The 21,418-nt window shown below is 49.6% G+C and overlaps 3 protein-coding genes across 7 annotated transcripts; 1 reads left to right on the top strand and 2 right to left on the bottom strand.

Annotated features, from left to right (window-relative positions):
* Positions 1–164: 164 nt before the first annotated feature.
* LOC114612117 (surfeit locus protein 1) lies at positions 165–3,079 on the bottom strand. 4 transcript variants are annotated; one of them, XM_028757054.1, is made up of 9 exons: positions 2,814–3,079; positions 2,513–2,564; positions 2,160–2,333; positions 1,994–2,076; positions 1,199–1,387; positions 857–929; positions 598–760; positions 380–461; positions 165–297 (listed from the first exon to the last, which is right to left on the bottom strand). In XM_028757054.1, exons 3-9 carry the CDS (start codon positions 2,289–2,291, stop codon positions 228–230), a joined length of 792 nt encoding a protein of 263 aa, XP_028612887.1. In that variant the 5' UTR covers positions 2,292–2,333; positions 2,513–2,564; positions 2,814–3,079; the 3' UTR covers positions 165–227. The 4 variants fall into 4 exon arrangements, with proteins under 4 accessions (XP_028612887.1, XP_028612885.1, XP_028612886.1 ...); XM_028757052.1 differs by having other exon boundaries at positions 2,160–2,293; positions 2,814–3,073; XM_028757053.1 differs by having other exon boundaries at positions 2,160–2,293; positions 2,818–2,878.
* Positions 2,931–6,809, top strand: Surf2 (surfeit 2). Of its 2 annotated transcripts, XM_028757057.1 has the most exons (6): positions 2,931–3,051; positions 3,250–3,404; positions 3,981–4,084; positions 5,461–5,640; positions 5,767–5,930; positions 6,346–6,809. In XM_028757057.1, exons 1-6 carry the CDS (start codon positions 2,974–2,976, stop codon positions 6,430–6,432), a joined length of 768 nt encoding a protein of 255 aa, XP_028612890.1. In that variant the 5' UTR covers positions 2,931–2,973; the 3' UTR covers positions 6,433–6,809. The 2 variants fall into 2 exon arrangements, with proteins under 2 accessions (XP_028612890.1, XP_028612891.1); XM_028757058.1 differs by lacking the exon at positions 5,461–5,640.
* Positions 6,673–20,873, bottom strand: Surf4 (surfeit 4). The gene is made up of 6 exons (XM_028757056.1): positions 20,638–20,873; positions 14,064–14,250; positions 13,074–13,150; positions 12,404–12,447; positions 11,788–11,974; positions 6,673–8,781 (listed from the first exon to the last, which is right to left on the bottom strand). The coding sequence occupies exons 1-6, from the start codon at positions 20,683–20,685 to the stop codon at positions 8,515–8,517; spliced, it is 810 nt and encodes a 269-aa protein (XP_028612889.1). The 5' UTR covers positions 20,686–20,873; the 3' UTR covers positions 6,673–8,514.
* Between the last annotated feature and the right edge of the window lie 545 nt (positions 20,874–21,418).

The raw sequence follows: 21,418 nt of genomic DNA, 5'->3' as shown, positions 1-21,418 counted from the left end.
AGAACTCGCCACTAAACTGGGTTAAAGAATAATGTACACTTCGTTTTCTGTACATAAATATAATTACAAAATTATCTTCCATCTAATGGCCTTTGGTTATTTGGGTTGGTGCAAGTGTGTGCTTAGATTAAAGCTGTCCCCTATAAAATACTTTGAGACCAAGCCAGGGTTTTTACAAATCGAAATCTTTATTTTTTAGTGGTTAGGAACAGGTTCATCATGAAACTTCACACACCTGGTGAACGACGTACAAATTTTTGAAGCCACAAGTATGATGTGGCTGCACACAATCCGTACCTGTGGTTGAAAGAAATTAATTTGTCACCTATACAGTATGGGAGTTGGGGGGGGGTGGGCAAGAAGAAACAGCAGGACTAACCAGGTAATGATGTACTGCATGTGCTCATTCCGCAGAGTTACTCTCGTCTGACCTCCAATGGGTCCTCCAGGGACTGTGCTCTCTGTGGAGACAATACAGTCAGCCCTACTAAATGAGATGTTCCTCGTCCCAGCCTGCCAGGGTAGAAGGGGAGGTGGGGGACAGTGTTCACTGTATCCAGTAGAGCATGTTCCACCAAAGCAGGGTAACCAACATACGGAAGTCTGCATCAATGAAAATGGGGTCCGATCCTGTTATCTTGGCCATAGCTTCCAGGTCCCGATAGTACCAGTGCTTCCTTTCTGGGCTGTTCTCAGGAACAAAGGGCTTCCTGTTTTCTGTCAGCCTCACTATGCCAACTAGGTCTACTTCTCCCAGAACCTGAAAGAAGCAGAAAATTGCTTTTTACAGGAGTCATATATGGAGACAAGGTGACTTAACTATACATCTCACAGGCTGAAGAGCCATATGCCTTACCTGGCCTTTCTGCCTGGTCTCAGGATTGACTTTCTTCCTGGGAACAAACCCTCTATTAACCAGGATGGTGACTCTGGAGCAATAATAAAAGTGTCCCTTTGGGTGAGGAAGAGTTCCAATACAGATTGTCACTACTAATCACTGAAGCATCTGTCTACTGGCCATATAAATGGTCTTTTGTTCTGTGGATTCAATCTTAACTGCTAAGCCTCAGTGATTAAAACTCTAGCAAACTGCATAGGAAAGTTGCTTGATATTGGAATATTAGTTGGATCTCAATCACCTAGAGGGTGCTGATGAAGCAGTGAGGGCAGCTGACAGGCTCAGCAGTGGACTACTTACCCCAAGTCCGAGCAATGAAAAGGAGTGACTACATAGGCCCCACTTTCAGTTGAGGATATTCTGCCAGCATCACGGGCCTCTCGGACAGGGTCCACCATGGTCCGAGGCATTATGTACAACTCTTTGGAGTGGTCAAAGTGCCCCCTGACCTTCACTGGCCTGTACTCCAAATTTTTCAGTTCCATTGGGCTACAAGGAGAAAAGGGAAGGGCTGTAGGCAAGCCAGATTTGTCAGGATCAATCCACTAAGCAGAAAGGGTAAGAAAGGCTCAGTGAGGATCATCAGACAGGTTATGTCCTCCATAGACGGGTGATCAGCAACTTTTGATGCCAAAGGTAGTAGATCTGTGACAACCAGCCTAGTTTTTTCAAGGGAAGTATGAGTTTCTGTATGGCTACTTTATATACATATATATACATTAACAAAATGTGAGTCCAAACTCCACTTGTTACCTACCCGGAAGGATAAAACTTTCAAATTTGAGAGGACAGGACAGTACAGTAAGTTTAGAGGACATGTTTTAAAAGACCATCACCTTCATATTATCCACCAGTGCTACAACCAACTGGCACCGAAATGGAGGATCCCTCGAGACCTGAAAAGGGAAATCTGGCACTGGAAATAAATCTTTATATTCTGTACCCTTTGGCAAGTTCATAAAGGCAGTCAGCAGCAGTTCATAAAGGCAGTTTAGTGGGAAACAGGGTTCCTGCCAAAGGACAGCAAAATACACCAAACAGAAGAGCCCCACTGCTACTCCTTAGGTGGGATGGATAATGGGCATCCACACTCACTCTGCAGGCAGAGGGATGGGCTCAGCCATGACTCGAGACTCTAATTCTGCAATCAGTTTCAGCTTCCATTTCCGACGCTGGACCTACAGAAACAACATGAGCTGAGCAGGTATCAGTGGGGTGGGTCCAAGGCTCAGAGCCACCCAAATTCGACCCCAGTATTCACCTGCCAAGTCCCCAGGCCAAAAGCAGTAGCAGGGATTAAAAGCAGGAACCACTGGAGATAAGAGTTGTCCTCTGCTTTGGCGACGGCTGTTTGAGCAGTAGAACTGCAACACCTGCGTGGCCTACAGACCATCCCTGGAGGGAGTTTTACAACACTGGCATGGGGTCAGAAGCCCTAGAACAAACAGAACTGGGTGGCCAATTCCTCGAGAATTATACCCCAGAAAATGTATGGCAAAAGGGGCAATTAACAGCACCTGTGCCCAGCCCTCTCCCAGTGCAATACACCCAGTAGACCACTGCGGGCCGAAAAAAAGGTGTTCCCAACCGCACCCAGGTCTGAACTCTTCTCACCTGAGCGGACAGAAAACCCAAAGCCGCTCCTCCTGACAGCGCAGAACGGGGCCTGCGGGGACCAGACAGGCCGAGGGGCTAAATCCAGGGACTCCATGCCTGCCACGCGCAAGCACCTGACACGATCCAACCCAGACCCGCTCAACTTTGAGCTATGTCTTCTGGGGCAGGGTCCTCCCTGGCACCACTCCACCCAGGACTAAGTTCTCTTGGGGAGGGTCCTCCTCGGCCACACTCCAGTCCGGGCCCAGACTTCCCGGTCCCTCTTCTTGAGCAGGATCCTCTCTGAACCCCCGCTTACCGACCCCGAGTAGGTCCATTGAGGCCACCGCGTCATCCGTCGCCACAGCACAGCCAAAGCAGCCATCTTTGGGCACTTCCGGGATTGAGAAATCTCCTTCCTTCCGGGACGGCGCTCTGCCTCACGTGGTGGCTGCGGCATCAGATGGGTATCTCCGATCATGGACGAACCACCCTGTGATGTGCGTGCATTCCTGCGCCAGCACCCCAGCTTGAGACTGCTGCCCAACACCCACAAGGTCGGAAGAGAACCGTGACGGGGAAGAGTAGGGCCAGGAAGGAACGGGACCTGGGAGGAGTGGAAACTCGGAGGACCGTGGTCCTGAAAGGAGGGGAGCCAGGGAGGAGTACTGTGCCTGGAAAGCAGTGGGACCTGGGAGGACAGTGCAGGAAAGGGGCTGGCAAAAACCAACTTCTGACAGGCGGTTCAACCACAGGTTCGCTGCTCCCTAACTGGCCATGAGCTGCCCTGTCGTCTGCCGGAGCTCCAGGTCTACACCCGCGGCAAGAAGTACCAGCGGCTGTCAAGTGCCTTCTCTGACTTCGATTACACAGCATTCGAGCCCCACATTGTGCCCAGCACAAAGAATCGGTACGTAGTTGGCTGCCAGCGCATAGGTGCAGAGCCTGTGCCCCCTGCTCTGAGTATGTAGGGGCCTCCCACTGTGACACTTTACCAGGAGACTACTGCTTGTGGCCCTTGCATATATAGTTCCATGAAGCCAGGCTGGGCAGTGCCAGTTTCACTGTTTGGGGATCCTATCTATGTCTCTGTGGTTGATAGATCCTCACATAGAACTCCCTGAGCTGTCTGACCCAAGCATGCACCATGGAGCAGTGTGAGACTGCAGTTTCTTGGATGACAGTATGGGTCCTTAATCCCAGATATTGAGTAGAATTGTTTGAGAACTGTTTTTGAAAATAAGCCTGTGTAGTTTGGTTGGCCTGGAACTCACTGTGTAGACCAGGCTGATCTCAAAGCCTGCCTCTGCCTCTGCCTCCTGAGTGCTGGAATTAAAGGCCACCATTCCCCTTTGAAAGTCCAGACACTGAGACTAAATGCAGAGCATCCCCAGCAGATGTCATTTGTTTGCAGCATGCAGCCATGGTGGAGCCCACAAGTCCTTGGTGTACACTGCCCTTCCATACACACCTGTTTTCCTTGTAGGCACCAACTGTTTTGCAAACTCACCCTGAGGCACATCAACAAGTCCCCAGAACATGTGCTGAGGCACACCCAGGGCCGGAAGTATCAGAGAGCACTTCATCAATGTAAGTCACCCCCAGAAGCTCAGGCCTTTAGGATGCATGCCTCTTGCCCCCCAGAAGCCAAAGAGGTGCCTTGGCCATCACTGATCCTTTATTGATGCACTTGCTTGGTCTGGCAGTGAGGAGGCCAGTGGCTCCTGATCTCCCCACTGCAAAGCCAGAAGTAGGTGGGAAAGAATGCTATAGAGGCCTGATATTCCATAGCAGGGACAATCCCAGGGTGGCTCCCAGGCTGCGGCTGCAGTACTCTAGTTATAGGACAGGTCCATAGTCATTTGATACTGCAGGAGAGCCTCGAGGACCATTCTCAGGACCAGGATTGGTGCCAACAGTCCTGTAGGCTCCAGAGGATGAGGGGTCTTGCAGCTAAAGGTTGGTGGCTTGAGCAGGGAAGGGGACTTGCAGACAGGACTCCAGTATTTCTTGGGTACAGCCAGGGGTGGGAGGGCATTCCAAGCAATTGAGAGTGGAGACTCCTGTGGTTATTTTAACTTCCGGGTGGGTTAGGGAAGGAGGATGGGGCCAGCTTGAGCATGAGGGAGGTGAAGGTCTCCCACCCATACCACCACAGGAAGATGAGGGACTAAGATTAGGTAACTTGGAGGCTCCTGGGGTGAAGGAATTAGGGAGAATGAAGGGTGGGGGTTTGCAGAGGCTGGGGATGAGTGGGAGGCCTCAGGGACTGCATTGCCTGTCCTGTCCCTGACAGGCAGATTTCAAGAGGGTGGGAAGGTAAGGAGCGTGGACTGACTGCTGTTGCAGCACAGCTAGATCCTACCACACATGTAGGAGCTCCTAGAATTGGCACCTGGGCTCCTAGAGGAAGCAAGCTAAGGCTAGGATGTGCCTTTGTTAGTTTTGTCTTGTGCTGCATTTTGACAGGGAGGTGCTGTTCAGGAATTCCCATGAGAGAATTATAAAGATAAACCAAAGAGCTGAGACGGGGCCAAAATGCAATGAGGCCACTTAGGGTGGTGGGCTGAAGTTACTGTGGCGAACTGGCCTGCTGAGAGCACTGGGAGGAGGCCACAGACGGAGTAAGAAAAGACTGGAACTAGCAGTTAGTTCTATCAGATGTCAGGTCTCAGTCAGACTGTCACTCCATGAGCAATGATCGGTGACAGAGGTGGTATCCTCCGCCCATGGAAATGCTGCTGACCCAAGTAGTTCAGTACCTGAGGACAGCAGTGGTGATACAGTAAGTGCCTTCCCGGCTCCAAGTTCAGGAGAGGTGAAGACAGGCAGTTTCCCCTGAAATCCACAGCCTTTGGTTGCCCAACCCTATCTAGGATACAGGAATAGAACCCTGGCACAATACAACCCATAGCTTAGCTGTGCACCAAAAGGGTATCAGTGTAATGAGCTTGCTGGTCTCCTAGATGAAGAGTGTCAGAAACAAGGTGTGGAGTATGTCCCTGCCTGCCTTCTACACAAGAAGAAGTGGGAGGACCAGATGGACAGTGATGAACTCCCAGGCCAGAGAACAGGTTTCTGGGAGCCAGCTTCCAGTGATGAGGGAGGCGCCCTGAGTGATGACAGCATGACAGACCTATACCCACGTAAGCAGACACAGCCTGATCCCTGCCATGTCTCCTGCTAGGTATCTTGTGATCCTGCTGTTAGCCATTTTTTCCCCAGGAAAGGGATGCTTTTACCTAGCTCAGCCACGTCTTTGTTCCTTCCAGCTGAGCTGTTCACAAAGAGAGAACTGGGCAACCTTGAGAACAATGAAACTCCTGAAGACTTTCTGACAGACAAACAGGATGAGAAGCCAAAGCATTCAGAAGAGCAGAGGACTAGAGAGAGAGGAGAGGCCAAAGTGGGCCATAAGAGGGAACGACTCAGGAAGGTGAGTGGTGTGCTGAGGGTGGGGAGGGCTACAGGGCCCAAGCTGAGTGAGGCTGGACAGCTAGTGCTCCCTGTAGTCTTAGCAAATTCTGCAAGTGACTGTCAGCAGCCTATAAATATGGAAGCTAAGGCCACTTCAGAAGGCCTGAAGGAATAAGTCCTGACTGCTCTGAGCTGGGGTGCCCCCTTCCCCTGCCCCCGTAACATAGGACTCAGAGGCTTAGCTGCTGGGCACCACTCCCTCTCTATGGAGCAGGAGTGAGGATTCTGTCAGAGAGGAGCAGGATGGACAAAGTCTGTAGGCAACTGTGCTGCTCTCTCCGGGGCCCCACACTGACCCAAGTGTGTGAAAGCAGACTGTTCTTCAGCCTCAAACACATAGTGCCTTCCCTGGTCAGTATTCTCTGCTTTCACAGAAGCAGCTCACCTCGTTGACCAAGAAGTTCAAGAGGCAGCATCACAAGCCCAAGAATTTCAGTTCCTTTAAGCAGCTGGGGAGATGAAACCTGCAAAGAAAGCCTTTGGGTGTCCTTGGAACTGGCCACCAGTGTCCTGACATTGGCTGTTGTCCAGAGTGCGATGGAGGTTCTGTCCAGAAGATGGCAGCAGCAGGGACTTGAAGATTCCTCTCCATGCATGGCTTTCTCTGTAGTGTTCAGTGACCCTTGCTGTAGCTCACTATAGCATCCTGAGCCTAGCCCGGTTCCTGAGCCTGGCTGGTCACCACATAGGATCACACTATATACCACAAATGCCATTATTTATTTTGATGTTTCCAAAGATCAAAACATTTTCAAACACAACTAAGATATAAAATACAGCATAAAAATGAGGTTTATACCTATTCCCACATAAAGCTAAAGCATTTTCAGACAACTTTTGCCAAACCAGTATGTGTATCATTTTTCTTCTCCCATCCCAGGCATAGCCCACAGGAGGCTACCCTTGGGATGAGGGCTCCCATCCAAGGCAGAGCCCACAGGAGGCTGGTCAATGGGCTGGGTACCCTTGGAATGAGGGCTACTGCTGCATGGCATACACTTGCCTCCCAGGGTCTGCCCCACTCCACAGACTGGAATGTCATGGGGCTGCCACTGCAGGTGGGTGCGCACTGAGGCAGCTCTGCTTGTCAAGCTGCTGAGTGGTAAAGAAATAGCATGGCCTGGGCCACTGCTGGAACTCACTTGGGAGGAATAGGCAGGCCATAAGGCTGTAGTAGAACATGGGCTAGCTGTTGAGAAAGTGGATTCAGACTGCAGAGCCAGGTAGGCAAGGGACTGACCCAAGGTAACTTAGAGAACAGTCCTACCTACCCAGCTGATGCCAGAAAGGAGGACCTCCAAGACTCTGTACCCAAGGGTGAGGTAAGCTGCCAGCTTCCCTCCAGGGGTTCAAAGCCTGTCTCTGTTCCCTCCAACAGACCTGGGAGAGATCCAAGAGGAACCCAACTACCCTCATGGCACTACCATGCAGATGAGCAAGACCATAACATTAGACACCCCTCTCCCAAAAAGAGAAACACAGTGTAAGGCAATGTTAGAAAACTTTAAATACAGGACTGAGATCAAATTGGTAAGGCATCACAAATTGTAAAAAGTATCTTGGCTGCATCCAGCAGAGCAAGTTGACAAAAATCTGAGCAAGCAACAGCCTCAGGGAAATGGTGGCATCAGGGCTGTTGATGGGGTAAGCTCAGCCTGGAACAGGGAGTTAAGCTAGGGGGTTGGGGAGCACAACCTGTGGAGTTCAGGCCTTGCTCTGAGACGGTCAAGTGTGAGGTAACTGGGTTGAGCCTAGGTGTCTTGAGTACTAGGGCTCCTCACTTCTGGACCCTATGGCATCGCTGTTCCCCAGGCTGGTTCCATGGTGGTTGTGGGCCATCCTGTGAGCAGCCTGCTCTCCTGCCCTTTCCACCACCAAGCTTGAGGGATAGCAGCTTTCTAAGAACTTCCTGCTGCTTACCCCATCCCATTCCTGCTTGGAGCCATGAAAACTCCCAGGGTACCTTTCATCCAATAAACAGCATCTAGCCAGCTAACATCAAGGACTTGGGCCAGCAGTAGCACCCACATTTCCAATACTGTACTGTTCTTTTGACTTGGGGTTTCTCTAACATCTTCACTGATCCTATAAAATACAGGGGCAGAAGCAATGCTGGGGCCACTGGTAGAATTCTGAACTGGAGGTTTAACTGTTTGGGGTTTGGCTGGACCATCCTAAGTCATTTAGTAGTTTGAGCTAAGGATGTAAACTAAGAAGGGAAACTGTTTTGAATGATAAAGTACAGCTCAGTATGACTCGAAGTCCCTCACCCCCAAAAGGAATTCAGAGACAGGAGGAATGAGGCTCCTCTGTCTTCTCCAAGCCTTGGCTAAGGAGTGACCATCCAGCTGGCCAGCCCTGGACAGTCAGACTCCAGACTATTTCCAATTTTCAGGTGTCTGCAAATAAAGTTCTCAAAACATCTGTGCCTTTACCAAGGGAGGGGAAGGGAAAAGGACACATAAATGCTGGCAGTTTGTTGACTCTACCCTGAACCAGTCCAGGGCCTTGTGCCTCAGCCAGGGAGGGGAGGGATCTGTCTGTTACCACTCTTTCTTCTTCTCATCCATGGAGACACCCCCTGGGCCAAGAGCCACCACCAGGAGCAGGCCCCCAATCACTGACATGGTCTGGAAGAAGTCATATTTCAGGAAGTCGTGCATGGGTTTATAGACCGGGATTGTCCAGAAGGCGTTGAAATACACGTTGATGGCAAACAGCCAGACGACGAGAGTCAAAGCTGCCAGCTTGGTTTTAAAACCAATGGCTACTAAGATCATCAGAGCTGTGCCCACAATGTTCTGGACAATCTGCACAGATTCAAAAAGAAAAGACATTCAGACTGAAGGTCAGGAGAAAGGTGTGCACACTTGTATCTGAGCCAGGCTCATATAACTTTCACCAGGACTCAGTAAGAGTTGGAAACTAGGCAGAGAGAACACCAAACCCAAAAATGTTGAGGTGGACAATAGCAATACAGAATCTTAAACTTCCAAAAAAAAGTTCTATATTAAAAATACTATGAGCCGGGCGGTGGTGGCGCACGCCTTTAATCCCAGCACTTGGGAGGCAGAGGCAGGCGGATTTCTGAGTTCGAGAGTTCGAGGCTAGCCTGGTCTACAGCGTGAGTTCCAGGACAGCCAGGGCTACACAGAGAAACCCTGTCTCGAAAAACCAAAAAAAAAAAAAAAAAAAAAAAAAAAAATACTATGGCTTTACATGTACTCTTCCAAATGCCATGTATTGGAAAATCCCCTAAATCCTATCAATGGTGTTTGCCAGTTAAGCCTTTGATGAGTGAATAGGCCATAAAAGGAGGCTTGCTTCCCAGATTCACCATGGGAGACCCTGTTCTCTTGGTAGTCTACAGAATCCTTACCACAACACCCTCACCTCTTGACCTTGGGCTTCCCTGCCTGCAGAAGCATAAACTGAGTAAGATATCATTCTATTTGCCTCTTCTGTGGTATTCAGTTAGAGAAACAGAAAATGAACTAAGAAAATTGATGTCAAGAAGTGAGGCTGGGTTAGAGAGATGGCTCAGTGGTTAAGAGCACTGACTGTTCTTCCAGAGGACCCAGGTTCAAATTCCAGCACCCATGTGGCAGCTCGCAACTGTAACTCCCAAGATCTGACTGACACCCTCACACATACATGTAGGCAAAACAACAATGCACATAAAAATATTTTTTAAAAAATAAGTGAGTCTATTGCTAAAGAAGCACCTGACTGGAATGGAGTAATGGTCAGACTTAGGCATTTAGAGAGAAGCATACTGTCATGAGTGGAGCAGAGAAGGCCACTCTGGGAAGAGCTGAGAAGACAGGGATTTCACTGGTGGTGTTTAACGGACTTGGCCACCATCCTGTTGCAGTATAAACAGTAAACATGAAACAAGGATTTATAAAGCAGAGCAAAGGCCATTCTTGTCAGAAAACTGCAGTGAAGGCCAGGCTAGCACATGCTTTTAATCTCAAACTCTCTGAATTCGAGACCAACCTGATCTATTCTATAGACTGAGTTCCAGTACAGCCAAGGTTACACAGAGGAAACCCTGTCTTGAAAACAAACACACACACACACACACACACACACACACACACACACACAAAGTAAGCAAGCTTCAGTGAATTCAGCTTCACTGTGCCCATGCCCTAGGACTTTGCAGAATACAAAACACATATCTGGCAGAAGAAACTTTTTTTTTTTTTTTTTTTTTTTTTTTTTTTTGGTTTTTCGAGACAGGGTTTCTCTGTGTAGCCCTGGCTGTCCTGGAACTCACTCTGTAGACCAGGCTGGCCTCGAACTCAGAAATCCGCCTGTCTCTGCCTCCCAAGTGCTGGGATTAAAGGCGTGCGCCACCAACGCCCGGCCTGGCAGAAGAAACTTAGCAGCAGTGAAGCATTCAGGTTGACATGTAGCTACTTTGGAATCTGACTGCTAATAGTGAAACACGGGTGCAAAAACTGAATTCCTAACAAGGGAAATATGGAAACGTAAAAGTTCTCTCTGACCATATGGGAGGGAATGAAAGATGGTTTTTCCCAGACTGACCTTGAGCTTAAAATCTTGCCTCTGCCTCCTGGGCACAACAGGTGTGTGCCACATCTGGCCAACCAACAATAAAAAAATAAAAATTAGAAAATAAGTTTGTATTTGTGTTTGTCTGGAAGGGCAGAGGCCAGAAGAGAGTACTGGCTATCTTCTATCAGTCTCCAGATACTCCTTTTTGAAGTAGGGTCTCTTCTGAACCTAGAGCTCATCTCAGGGTGGAAGCAGCAATCCGAATAATCCTCCTTCCTCTGCTCCCCTCAAAGGCCATTTTACAGGTATTTGCTGGATGCCTGACTAGTTACTCTCAGGCTAAGATTTGAATTATGGTCCTCATGATTGCAGAGAAATCACTCGTAGCCAGTGAGCCACCTCTCAGCCCCCAAGCACTGTATTTCAGTGTAAAAAAATTAGGGAAGATTAGTAACAGCTGCAGTGCTACCCTGGTAAGTCTCTATATGTAACTGAGCTCTGTAGCTGGATATTGTACAATAAACTCAGTAATATGGGGAGAGTCGGGAGGAGAGGAAGAGAAAGGGCTAGGAGAGCAGAGATGTAGGAGCCATGGAGGACCACACATGTACCGAGAGCAGTCCTGAGTAACAACATATATCTAGGCTAGTTAATTGGGTAACACTTCCAATTGTGTGAGCATCTTGTTAATTGAGCATTATCAAACATATAAAGCCTTTGGATAATCTTTAAGCATTAGAGTCTCATTTCTACTGGGTACTGCATGGATGGCAGGATGGTCTGGGCTCAGCCAAGCATTGTGGAGACAGCGTGGTAGATTGGCAGAGCTATCTCCCATGCTGGCATCTTGTGAGTGGCAGGACTGGTGCTTTTGGCCGGCATGAGCTGCAGTCCGAGTTGAGCAGCGGCCCACCGCTGCTCTTGGCCTCAGGCCTTGTCTAGTTGGGAAAATGGCAGCCCCATAACAAGACAGATTGGGTGCTGCAGTTTTAAATACTATCTTTAACAGAGCTCAGTTCATCTACACCCACCTAGCCACTTATGCTGGGTATACCTTCCCAACAATGCCTTTCTGCCGGCTCTGCTTCTCCATGTGAAATATAAAAATCAGAATGTACTGGCCCACAGTGTGAACTGAACTCTGAAGAAAAGAAGTCAGAAGTCTGCAGAGAAGGCATTGGCCTCTCTCCCAGCGGAGCTGGGCCAGCTCACTTACAAGCATTGAGCTTGTCTCCTCAGGCTGTGCTGAGCCACAGCTATGCCAGCAGGTAGCATATGATTCCAGTACTCACAGAGAAGAAGCTGGCATCAAAGTGAAGGAGGGTCATGAACATCAGGACCAGGAGGACCCTTCCTCCAAGCTGCATGTACTGCTTGGGGGAGCTCTCACGCATGGTGGGGACACCAGCAAACATGCTCTTCCCTTCTGAGCGGGACTCTGCCAAGAGCAGCAGCAAACCTCCTCCTAAAGCCAGGTTCCTGGGGAACAGAAACATCAGCTACAATCACCAGGTCTCTGTCCACCAGGTCAGAGCAACAGAGAGTCTGGCATGGACACACCAAGGCCCACCCTTCTCTTTCTCCAAAACAAACCACCATTCAATAGGACCAGGCCAAGCTGAGTACAAAGTATCAGCCTCAAGTTGAACCAACAGGAGGTTCCTTGGATGCACACAGAACCAAGCTCTGGTCTCTACCCACTTCCACTCAGACCCTCAGTCCACACACCAATGCAATATGGGGCTAGCAGACAGGACCCCTCACTATCAAGCCAGGATTCTAGCTGTGAGGTGAATACTCTGCTGTGCCCCCCTAGAGCGAGCCCTGCTTCTCAGAGGCACACTGGGAACTACAGAGCCAACTCTGTAGCACTAGCCAACAGGTACTCACCACCCAAAATGCACCTACCTCATTAAAAACTTCAAGTCCCACAAAATGCTGTAGGCAATTGTCTAAAGGAACAGAGAAGAAATTGAATCAGGAACAGAGAAAAAATTGAATCAGCATGTCACACCAATATCTACAGATATCACAACAGCATGAGGCAGACTGTCCAAAAGGATAAGAACATAAGATACACAAAACTATCTGTGACATGGAGGGCGGATCAGTAGGACCACTTAACTCAGTATGTCGAACAGAGCACAGTGTGCCCACTAGGCCTGTCTGGCTTGAAAATTGTGCTGTGATGCTCAAAGCAACTGCGAGACCACCAGTACAGATCGCTCTCCTTAACTGTGCCACTCCGGGCAATTAGACATTCTTACTTGTCATATGCTGTGCCTCCCAGCTCACATACAGCTTTGGCCTATGTCTCTGCCACAGGAAGTTCAGGCAAAAGGGAATGATGGTTCAGTACCTATGGCTAGCTCCTGCTTGAGGCCATCTGCTCCTAAACCCTATCTAGGAAAGAAGACTAGCCACTTTTCCAAAAAGAAAAATATCTCTGGACAGCCAGGTACACAGGAAGGCTGAAGGGGGAAGATGCTGGAATACATAGCTCCACCAAAGCAAAGCAAAGTGAGACCTACCCCATACCCCATGTATCCAAAGTGAGAACCACCAAGTGACTGTGTACCTGCAGTGCGATGATTCCAAACAGCCCAAAGCAGGCATACTGCACGAAGTTCCTGCTCAGCACCAAAACACAGCCAGCTAGAAAGAGGACAGAATTAGGGGCTACCATGTGTCCAAGACAACAAGACACCTTTATTCCAATGCTGCTGAGCTGCTGCACCCCAAGCAAAGCACTTTCCCAGAGCCTTAATCGCAGGCGAGCCTGTGCCCTGAAGCCTGCCCAGCTTCTCAAGAACACTAGTTCAGACCATACTTTGCTGTGGAGAGCTACAGCTCCTTGTGCCAGGGATGACAAGTACAGGGCTGACTGTTTCACTGCGGAGCACATCCAACAATGCTTAAAAGTGCAAGACCTTCCTCACCTCCTAACATGCAAGGGCAAGAAAGCTGCCTGCCACCAGAAGATATGTTGTCAGAAAACCAATGTGAGCCCAAATGCCCAGGTTCTGTGCTGAGACCTTCTGTCCTTTCTGGACACCATCTGACCTCCTTAATTGCCCTAGCATCTCCTCCTGCATTTACAAGCAAAGACTGTGTCCAGTTTCTTTTTTGTTTGCTTATAGACAGTCTTACTATATAGACCCAGCTCCGGGACTTGTTTTATTATATAGGCCAAGTTGATCTTGGACTCAAAGAGAAAACTTCTACCTGCCTCTACCTCCCAAATGCTGTCATTCAAGGTGTGAGTCACCACACCAGGTTTATGTCCAATCTCTATAGCAAGTTTAAAGAAATGAGTGCAAGGGTATGGACCATCCATCCAAAAGCTCACAGAACCAAACCATGGCTTGCATGTTTCAATGCCCAGGGCTGTAATCTTAGCTGAGAAGCTCTTAAGTGTTTGTCACATCAGCCTTCAGCCCAGGAAGGAGTACCTAGACCTCAAGTTCACATATAGCTTCTCAATGGCTAACAACCACAGTTTGGGGAATATCATTTAAAGGAACAGGATGCCCCAGAAGTATATTAGAGAGGCTACAGAGCCACTTACTCAGCTGTCCCAGCAGGTTGAGGAACACGAAGGATGAGGCCAACAGGTAGCCACAACTCCAGGTGGTATCAATATAGTCACGCTGCTCACTCCACTGGAACCACATGCGGATGCCATCCTCCAGAAAGGTGCTAATCAGGCAGAGACGTGCCACATGAGGCAGGTACTGCTTGGTGACTCGAAGGAACTGTAGGACCACAGAACACACTGGTGAGGTGGCTGCAAACTCATCATGTGGACAACAGGTCAAAGGAGACAAGCCAGCTCTCTGGAAGGCAGAGGCCTTCAGCAGGTCCAGTGCCTTGCCAGGGCAGATTGCAGGATTCAACACCAGCTTTAGATGCTCCCCTCTGAAGTCTAGACACATAATGATCAACACTTAGTCCCAGAGACAAAGACAGCATCACACACATCTGGCACAGGATCATAAGGCAATGTCTAGTACTATCTACCAGCTTTGCTCCACCTCTACAGCTATCAAAGGAGAAATACATGACACACAGTTCCCATGACCAATGAGGCACATTAACAATGGGAGACACAGAAACCATCAAAAAAGTTCTCAAGATATCTCCAGCCTAGGGATTCTCACACCTCAGCACTGGTGGAGAGCATCAGCAGAGCACCCTAACCCCTACCCTCGAGAGATGCCACAGCATTTCCAACTGTGGCACCAAAACAAAAAAAACAAAAAAAAAATCCCTCTATTTTTCTACCTTTCAACAAACTCTCTGGAAAGTTTAAAATCCTGTGAGGTAACTGTGATGCAGATAAACAGCTGTGCTATGGGCTGGAAAGAAAGCACTGAGATGTTCTCATAGCCTGTATGATCTAACGCGAGGTAAAACCTGCCAAATATGAGAGACCAACAAGGACTGCAGTGAAACTCAAGTGTGCCAGCAAAGGGCAGTTCTGAAAGGCATGGCTTCCTTCTGTCCCTCCCTGTGAGGATGACAGCTGATGGCTTGATTAGACCAGCAACCCTACTGAAGCTAGATGCAAACGTCATGCAGTTGGACTCCATACTTTTCTCATACCACCCTTAAGAGCTGAGGGGCAAGGTGAAAGAAATCCAAAGATATCATGAAGGCCTAGAAGAAAGATCAAGGAGCTGCCCATGGACTGACGTGTCTAGAAGAGTCTAAAGTACAGAGTCTGACCCGACCAGGACAGCAGGGAGAACATGGGCTGTGCAGGCCCTCCCAGGGCTGGCTAAACCTCCTGTTGGACTAGGTGAGAATGTACATAGGAGCGTTCCCGAATCCTCATCACTTTACCAAGCTACCATCTCAGCAGCAGAGCCCCTGGGCATCCCATGGTGGGGTGTCCAGGCTTGGCTCAATCTGGGACAGGGAACAGGAAGTCACACACAGCACTGAAGCCCACATCCTTCAGACACACAGTCTGTAACCCTGGTGTGTATCTGCATATGCTTACTCAGCCCTACTGCAGAGATGGCAGAAGCCACACTGACATCACCACAGAGACTAGCCAGCAGCTCTGGAAGGCAGAGCACAGACACCCAGGACACATGTTTTCACCCTGTGCACCCTTGTCTAACCCTGGCCAGCAATGTGCTCAAGGCATGGTGAGCTAGTTACTTTTAGGGGTGGGAGAGGATGCTACCCTCCAGCAAGAAAGGACCATGCAATTACTGGCTGCTAAGATTCCTTCCTAACTTGCACAGTCAACAAATCTGTAATAAAAAAGATGTGCTTTAAAACAAGAAAAATAGCTGGGCAGTGGTGGCGCACGCCTTTAATCCCAGCACTTGGGAGGCAGAGGCAGGTGGATTTCTGAGTTCAAGGCCAGCCTGATCTACAGAGTGGGTTCCAGGACAGCCAGGACTACACAGAGAAACTCTGTTTCGAAAAACCAAAAAAAATAAAATAAAATAAAACAAAACAAAACAAGAAAAACAGTCAGGCATGATGACACAATGTCTGTGATATCAGCTTCTTGGGAGGCTGAGGCAGTTAGTTTACTTGAGCCAAATATTTCAAGACCATGTTTAGCAACAGAGACCCAATCTCCCAATGAACACAAAAGGAAAAGAGGTCCAAATATGCTTACGTTTTAGGGCCCTGGTAGAGAATACACATACTACATTCTGTTAGGTGGGGGGACAAGTGACACTACTCACCATCCCAGTTTCTATTCATGGCCCTAATATACTAGAAATAGCCAGCAATGATGCAATCACCAATAATCTATGAAAGTAAAGAATACCACTATGGATCTCAGAGCACTCCTGAGAAATGGACCCCCTATTGTCAAATACCTAAAAGAAGTTGTGCAGACCACAGGAGGGTGTAAACTCTCAGGCAGCCACATATACTGGAGGTGTTCTGACTTGCTTCCAAATGAGAACTGTTCCCCAACACAATTACACTGGGGCTGCACCCACTGGATGAACAAACCAGCCCAGCCTTGCTGCAGTCTGCTCCTCCCTCCAAGAACCTCATCACAAATGTTCAATTGCTATGAACACAATCTAGCACAATCCACTAGAAGTAGTTAAAACACCCCGACAAGTCTGCTACTCTTAATTGGAGTGTCTGGGTCAAGAGGATTAAAGAGTAGAAGACAGTAATGGAGGGAGAGACAAGTCACACCTCCCTTCCACACCAGAAAGGCTGGAAGATTGACGCAGTGTAGAATATGCTGAACTAAGCACATTTGCTGGGCTCTGCCACAAGTATTTATCAAGTGGGTGCAGGACACCAGTCAACAGCCCTCCTTTGATGTACACTGACTGAACACAGGAAAAAGCCAAGTTAATAACAAAGGCAGATCCTTCCCGTGCACCTTGTTCACAGCTCCTGGCTCACATCACGCTATTAAAAAGAGTTCCCACAGCCACGTCCCCTCTGCACTTGCAGGCCACTTCCAATTTATCCTAACTCATGCTGGCCGTGAATACCAACAAACTCCATAACCATGGTTCTCATTGCAGAGCCTGGAAAAACCAGTGGTGGATGCTAATGAGGAAAGCTTGTGGGAAGAGAAGTCAGTCAGGTCAACCCATGAAAACCAGGCTTCTCATGATAGGCAGTGAAGCATCCCAGTAGCATAAGAAATGTGAAGAGGGCTAGAAAAATGACTCAGCAGTAAAGAGCTCAGAGGACCCAAGTTTGGTTCCCAGCACCCATATAGTAGCTCACGACCATCTGTAACTCCAGTTCCTGGGATTTGTTGCCCTCTTCTGGCATCTCTGGGCATCAGGTATGCAAGTGGTACGCATACATGTAGACATACACATGGACAGAATGAGGAAGGCTTAACTCTGTCTCAAAGGGTTATCATCTGCAAGGACTGAGGGGACTTAGGATATAATCGTATCTGTCCTGAGATAGGACCCATGAGACAGGTCAGGATCATACAAGGAGTGCTGATGCCAATATGCACAGCAGAAATACCAACTTCCTCCTTGTGTTCAGGACAAAATGGATCCATAGCAGCTTAGTCTTCCTTAGTCTGGAGAAATTAAAGGAAATGGCAGGTTAGATTTCCTGCCTGGGTGGACCCTGTTCAAAGACCCACAAGCTCAGGAATTGAGAGCAGCAACAGGCAGACAGGGTCAGCTCAACAGTGTGGTGGCTAACCTGGACTCTACAACCCTCAGCAAGTATAGATCAAACAACATAGATGGGTCTCCAATGCATTATGGGTGTAAGACCTGCAAGACCACCTTCCTTTTCTAAAACTCAAGTACTGAATACAGGAGCAGTCTGTGAGGACTAGCTCTCATCTTCCAGGTACTAACCAATCTCCAGTGTCTCTACCTCACTTCTCCAGAAGGGGGCACTGTTCAACCTCCAGTCAAGACTAGCAAGCAGAGAAGTGAGTCAGCTTCCCAATCCTTAAGGTAGAGGTCCAGGATGACAAAGCACTGAAGAAGGGAAGGCTCAGGCCCAGGATAGCAGGCCCTGCCCAGGCCACATCAAGCCCACCGCGGCACTGCTTCCACAAAGGCCTCACCAACTCCTGGGTCTACTTCTGCCACTCTTTTTTTCTTGTTTTTTTTGAAACAGGATTTTTCTCTGTGGCCTGCCTATCCTGGAACTTACTCTCTAGACCACGACTAGTTCTGGCCTCGAACTCAGAGATATGCCTGCTTCCCAAATGCTAGGATTAAAGGCTTGCACCACCACTGCCTGTAGGTTTGCCAGGACATCAGACCAAAGTGAGGCCCGCTGCAGCCTTCCTGTCACCCTGGTAACAGCCTTCAAGCAGAATCCATCAAGCACTAACGTCCCTGGTTCCTGGTGTGAGCTCATTTGGAAACTACTCTATAATCTGTTTAGCTTGAATCAAGTAGCAGCCACAAGACGTAGGCATGACTTTGAGTTCCTGGCACTTTCCCACTTGGTTTCTGATGGCTTCTGAAGGTCTACCTCCTCCATATCAACACTTTCTTCAGAGCCTGGTTTCCCGGGAGCAAGAGGACATCATCCTTGGCTGCCAAAGGGCAAGGAGCTTGATGGCAGGTCAGAGATGTAGCTCACAGGAAACGGCTAGCAGGATCCCAGCAGAGTACATCCCACAGCACCAGGCTCCACCACATGAAAAGGATGTTCTACCAACATGGGGGAATGCTGACCTCTGGGTAACAAGACCAGGACTGTGCAGATCATTGACAAACTTCTCTGTGGCCCTGGGAAGATGGAGCCTTGATGGCCAGCCTCACAGGAAGGTAGGTGCCCAGTTAATGGCTCAATATTCTCATCACTGTCAGAAACACTTTTTCAGGTCTCATATGAGAAGCCTGACTTTCCAGGCAAATCTGGTTTTGCAAACTCAGTTCTACTTCTGTTTTCTAAGGACACGGATCTGTGACACTATCTGACAACACCTTAGAGGTAACACTCCACTTTCTAACACATTAGACCCTTTCATTTAGAAAACTGGACTATCAGCACCTTCCTCATTGACAAATTTGTTTTCAAGAGTGCAGATGAATATCCAACACAAAAGCTCCCAGGACTGGTCACACTAAGGCCATTGGAAGACTTCCTGATGCCTGCTTGCAAACACAGAAGGTTCTGACACAGGTTCAGAAGAGCCAGAGTCACATCTCAGAAACTCCTTATGGTGTCCTCTATCTTCCAGGTGGACTCTGAGGCTAATCCCTGAAAGAATTCATTGGGAACTTTGATTTAAGCAGCAGGCCATCTGCAGTACTGGCATCTTTCCACTGATGTGTAGCTGAAATCTGACTCCAGACCTGAGATGCCCTGGACCCAAGCAGTAGGAGACCCAGGGTTTCTTCCTGGGTGGAGGACAATGGCAAGTCCAGGAACCCAAACCAGTTACTTAGTGGAGGTAGATATTGTATTCCCCACAAAAGCCTTTCCAGTTCCAAGATTTGGCATCTTTCACTTAAATCAAAACAAAGTACATGGAGGACTTCATAAAAGATGAACTCTTCCTCTAGCTGAAATCTATCATTCGATAGTTGGCAGTTTCTTGGATATATTTCATCTGGGTCTGGCTGTGAAATCCACTTGCAAAATGAAGGGTTTTCCAGCTGAAGATCCTGAGGTGAGCAGCTCACAAACTTCTCTTGGCTATGGAGCCATCTTCTTAAGAGAGTTGCTGCTACTCAGGGAGATAAAACTGGGTCACCCAGAATTATGTCAATGAAACCCATCACATGAGAAAGATCTTGGTCCTTGAGAACTTTTATGTCTTTGTGACAGACACAATTTTAAAATTATGTATTTAATGCAAAATCGTGACATTAGAAACTTTTCTAAAAGGGGGTGGGGGGGGAATGCCTTAAAGAAGATCAGCTCACAGGAAAATGGTTCAACAGAACTGAAGAACATGGGAGGTGACACCCCTCAAAAGGAGAGGTAGAGCAGCTCATTTGACCCACAGCTCATTTGAAGATGCTCACACACCCAAGCCTTCCAGTACTCTAGACCACAAAATGCCTCCTCATATCACCAACAGCCACGAACACACTAAGTGAACCAAAACAGGCTGGCAGGTGGGCCCTGGCACCATTCAGCCTACAGGGCTAGTTCAGGTCATATTATTACTTCGCAGATCTAACGGGGCAATTTCAGAAGTCAAAGGCTCACACTCAACAACTCCCACCCCATTCGTGTCGAACTTAATTGTACAAAGTGGTGCCACCTGCGCTTCTTTCCGGCACTAACCCTGCCCTGCTAGTCGCTCGGGCCCAGACTCCTCTCAGGCCTTCCCTGCAGTTCACGTGCCACCTGTACACTAGGGAAGGAGAGCCAAGGGACAGGCTCCTCTCCTTCGGCAGCGTGGACACAGATCGGGCAACCGGAGCAGAGTCCACACGAAGGAGGGAGGGACAGGACGGTCCTGGACAGAGGGCGGAGGGGCCTCGCAGCGGGGCGCACAGAGTACCTCCTTCCCCAGAGGTCCCCAAGGAGCCGCCGCGGTTCAGAGGGCAGAGCAGCACCGCGGGCCCTGGGAGCCTCCCTGACCGCCCCTTGCCCAGCCTCCCTCGGATTTCTCCGTAGAGCTAGGCAGGACGGCGAGGGCGGGCGTCCGTGGGGCCGTGATGGCCAGCGGGCTGTGGGGCAGTCCGCACCTGGTCGGCGAAGTCCTCGGCCGTGCCCATCAGGTCGTTCTGTCCCATGGCGGCGGCGGAAGGCTCAGCTGGCAGGTCCTGGGCGCTCGCGCCTGCTGCGGCCTCCAAAGGAAGTACCCGGCGGCCGGCCTCGCTGAGCCGCGGCTGCTCTAGCGGCTGCCACGTAGGCCAAGCCTTAAAGGGGCCGCGCCTCCCGCCGCGCCCCGCCCCGCCTGCCGCGCGCCCTCACGCTCCAGACCCCGCCCGCCACGCTCGAGGAGCCTAGCGCCCGCGCACCGCCCTTCACGAGCAAGTCCCGCCTCCGCCGAGCGCCCATCACGAGTAGACCACGCCCCCATGCTCCAGGCCCCGCCCCCTCAGTCCCTACGGACCACCCCTAGCCTTTAGCCGCTAGAACCCGAAGCCCTGACCACTTTACACCTTCACCAGCAGCAGGTCCCGCCCACCGTGCTAGTAGACTTCCTGCCACCTGTGTCTCCTGCCCTTTGTACTTGAGGCCCTGCCTGCCGCGTCGTCACAGTGTCTGCTCCGCCCTTCTCCCGACCCCACACCGGGCCACGCCCTTCGTCCAGTACATGGCGCTCTATCCTCTGTGGCTTCTTTAAGGGGCATAGTGCGAGTATGCCAAGTGCGTGCCAAAGTGCTAAGCAGATAAGCCCCGGGTTGAGAGTGACGGAAGTCAGGTTGAGGGGTTGAGGGGTTGGGCACACGGAGCAGTCACTACCGAGCATGCTCAAACTTGAGGGTTCGACTACCGGCCTGGCTCGAGGACTTAATACTG

The sequence above is a fragment of the Grammomys surdaster genome, unplaced genomic scaffold (genome assembly GCF_004785775.1).
Source record: "Grammomys surdaster isolate TR1022 unplaced genomic scaffold, NIH_TR_1.0 126133, whole genome shotgun sequence".
NCBI classification, from domain to species: Eukaryota; Metazoa; Chordata; class Mammalia; order Rodentia; family Muridae; genus Grammomys; species Grammomys surdaster.
This window is presented reverse-complemented; position numbering and strand designations above follow the sequence as displayed.

Bases quoted from the DNA above. Each gene is read 5' to 3' on its own strand.
- Surf2 (XM_028757057.1), top strand. From the start codon at position 2,974: ATGGACGAACCACCCTGTGATGTGCGTGCATTCCTGCGCCAGCACCCC. The intron at 4,085-5,460 runs GTAAGTCACCCC...CTGGTCTCCTAG, and splicing joins TCAGAGAGCACTTCATCAAT to ATGAAGAGTGTCAGAAACAA. The intron at 5,931-6,345 runs GTGAGTGGTGTG...CTGCTTTCACAG, and splicing joins AGAGGGAACGACTCAGGAAG to AAGCAGCTCACCTCGTTGAC.
- LOC114612117 (XM_028757052.1), bottom strand. From the start codon at position 2,975: ATGATCGGAGATACCCATCTGATGCCGCAGCCACCACGTGAGGCAGAG. The intron at 2,077-2,159 runs GTGAATACTGGG...TTGTTTCTGTAG, and splicing joins TTGGCCTGGGGACTTGGCAG to GTCCAGCGTCGGAAATGGAA. The intron at 298-379 runs GTTAGTCCTGCT...TTTCAACCACAG, and splicing joins ATGCAGTACATCATTACCTG to GTACGGATTGTGTGCAGCCA.
- Surf4 (XM_028757056.1), bottom strand. From the start codon at position 20,685: ATGGGACAGAACGACCTGATGGGCACGGCCGAGGACTTCGCCGACCAG. The intron at 13,151-14,063 runs GTAAGTGGCTCT...TCCTCTTTCTAG, and splicing joins CAACCTGCTGGGACAGCTGA to CTGGCTGTGTTTTGGTGCTG. The intron at 12,448-13,073 runs GTACACAGTCAC...CTGTTCCTTTAG, and splicing joins TTGGAATCATCGCACTGCAG to ACAATTGCCTACAGCATTTT.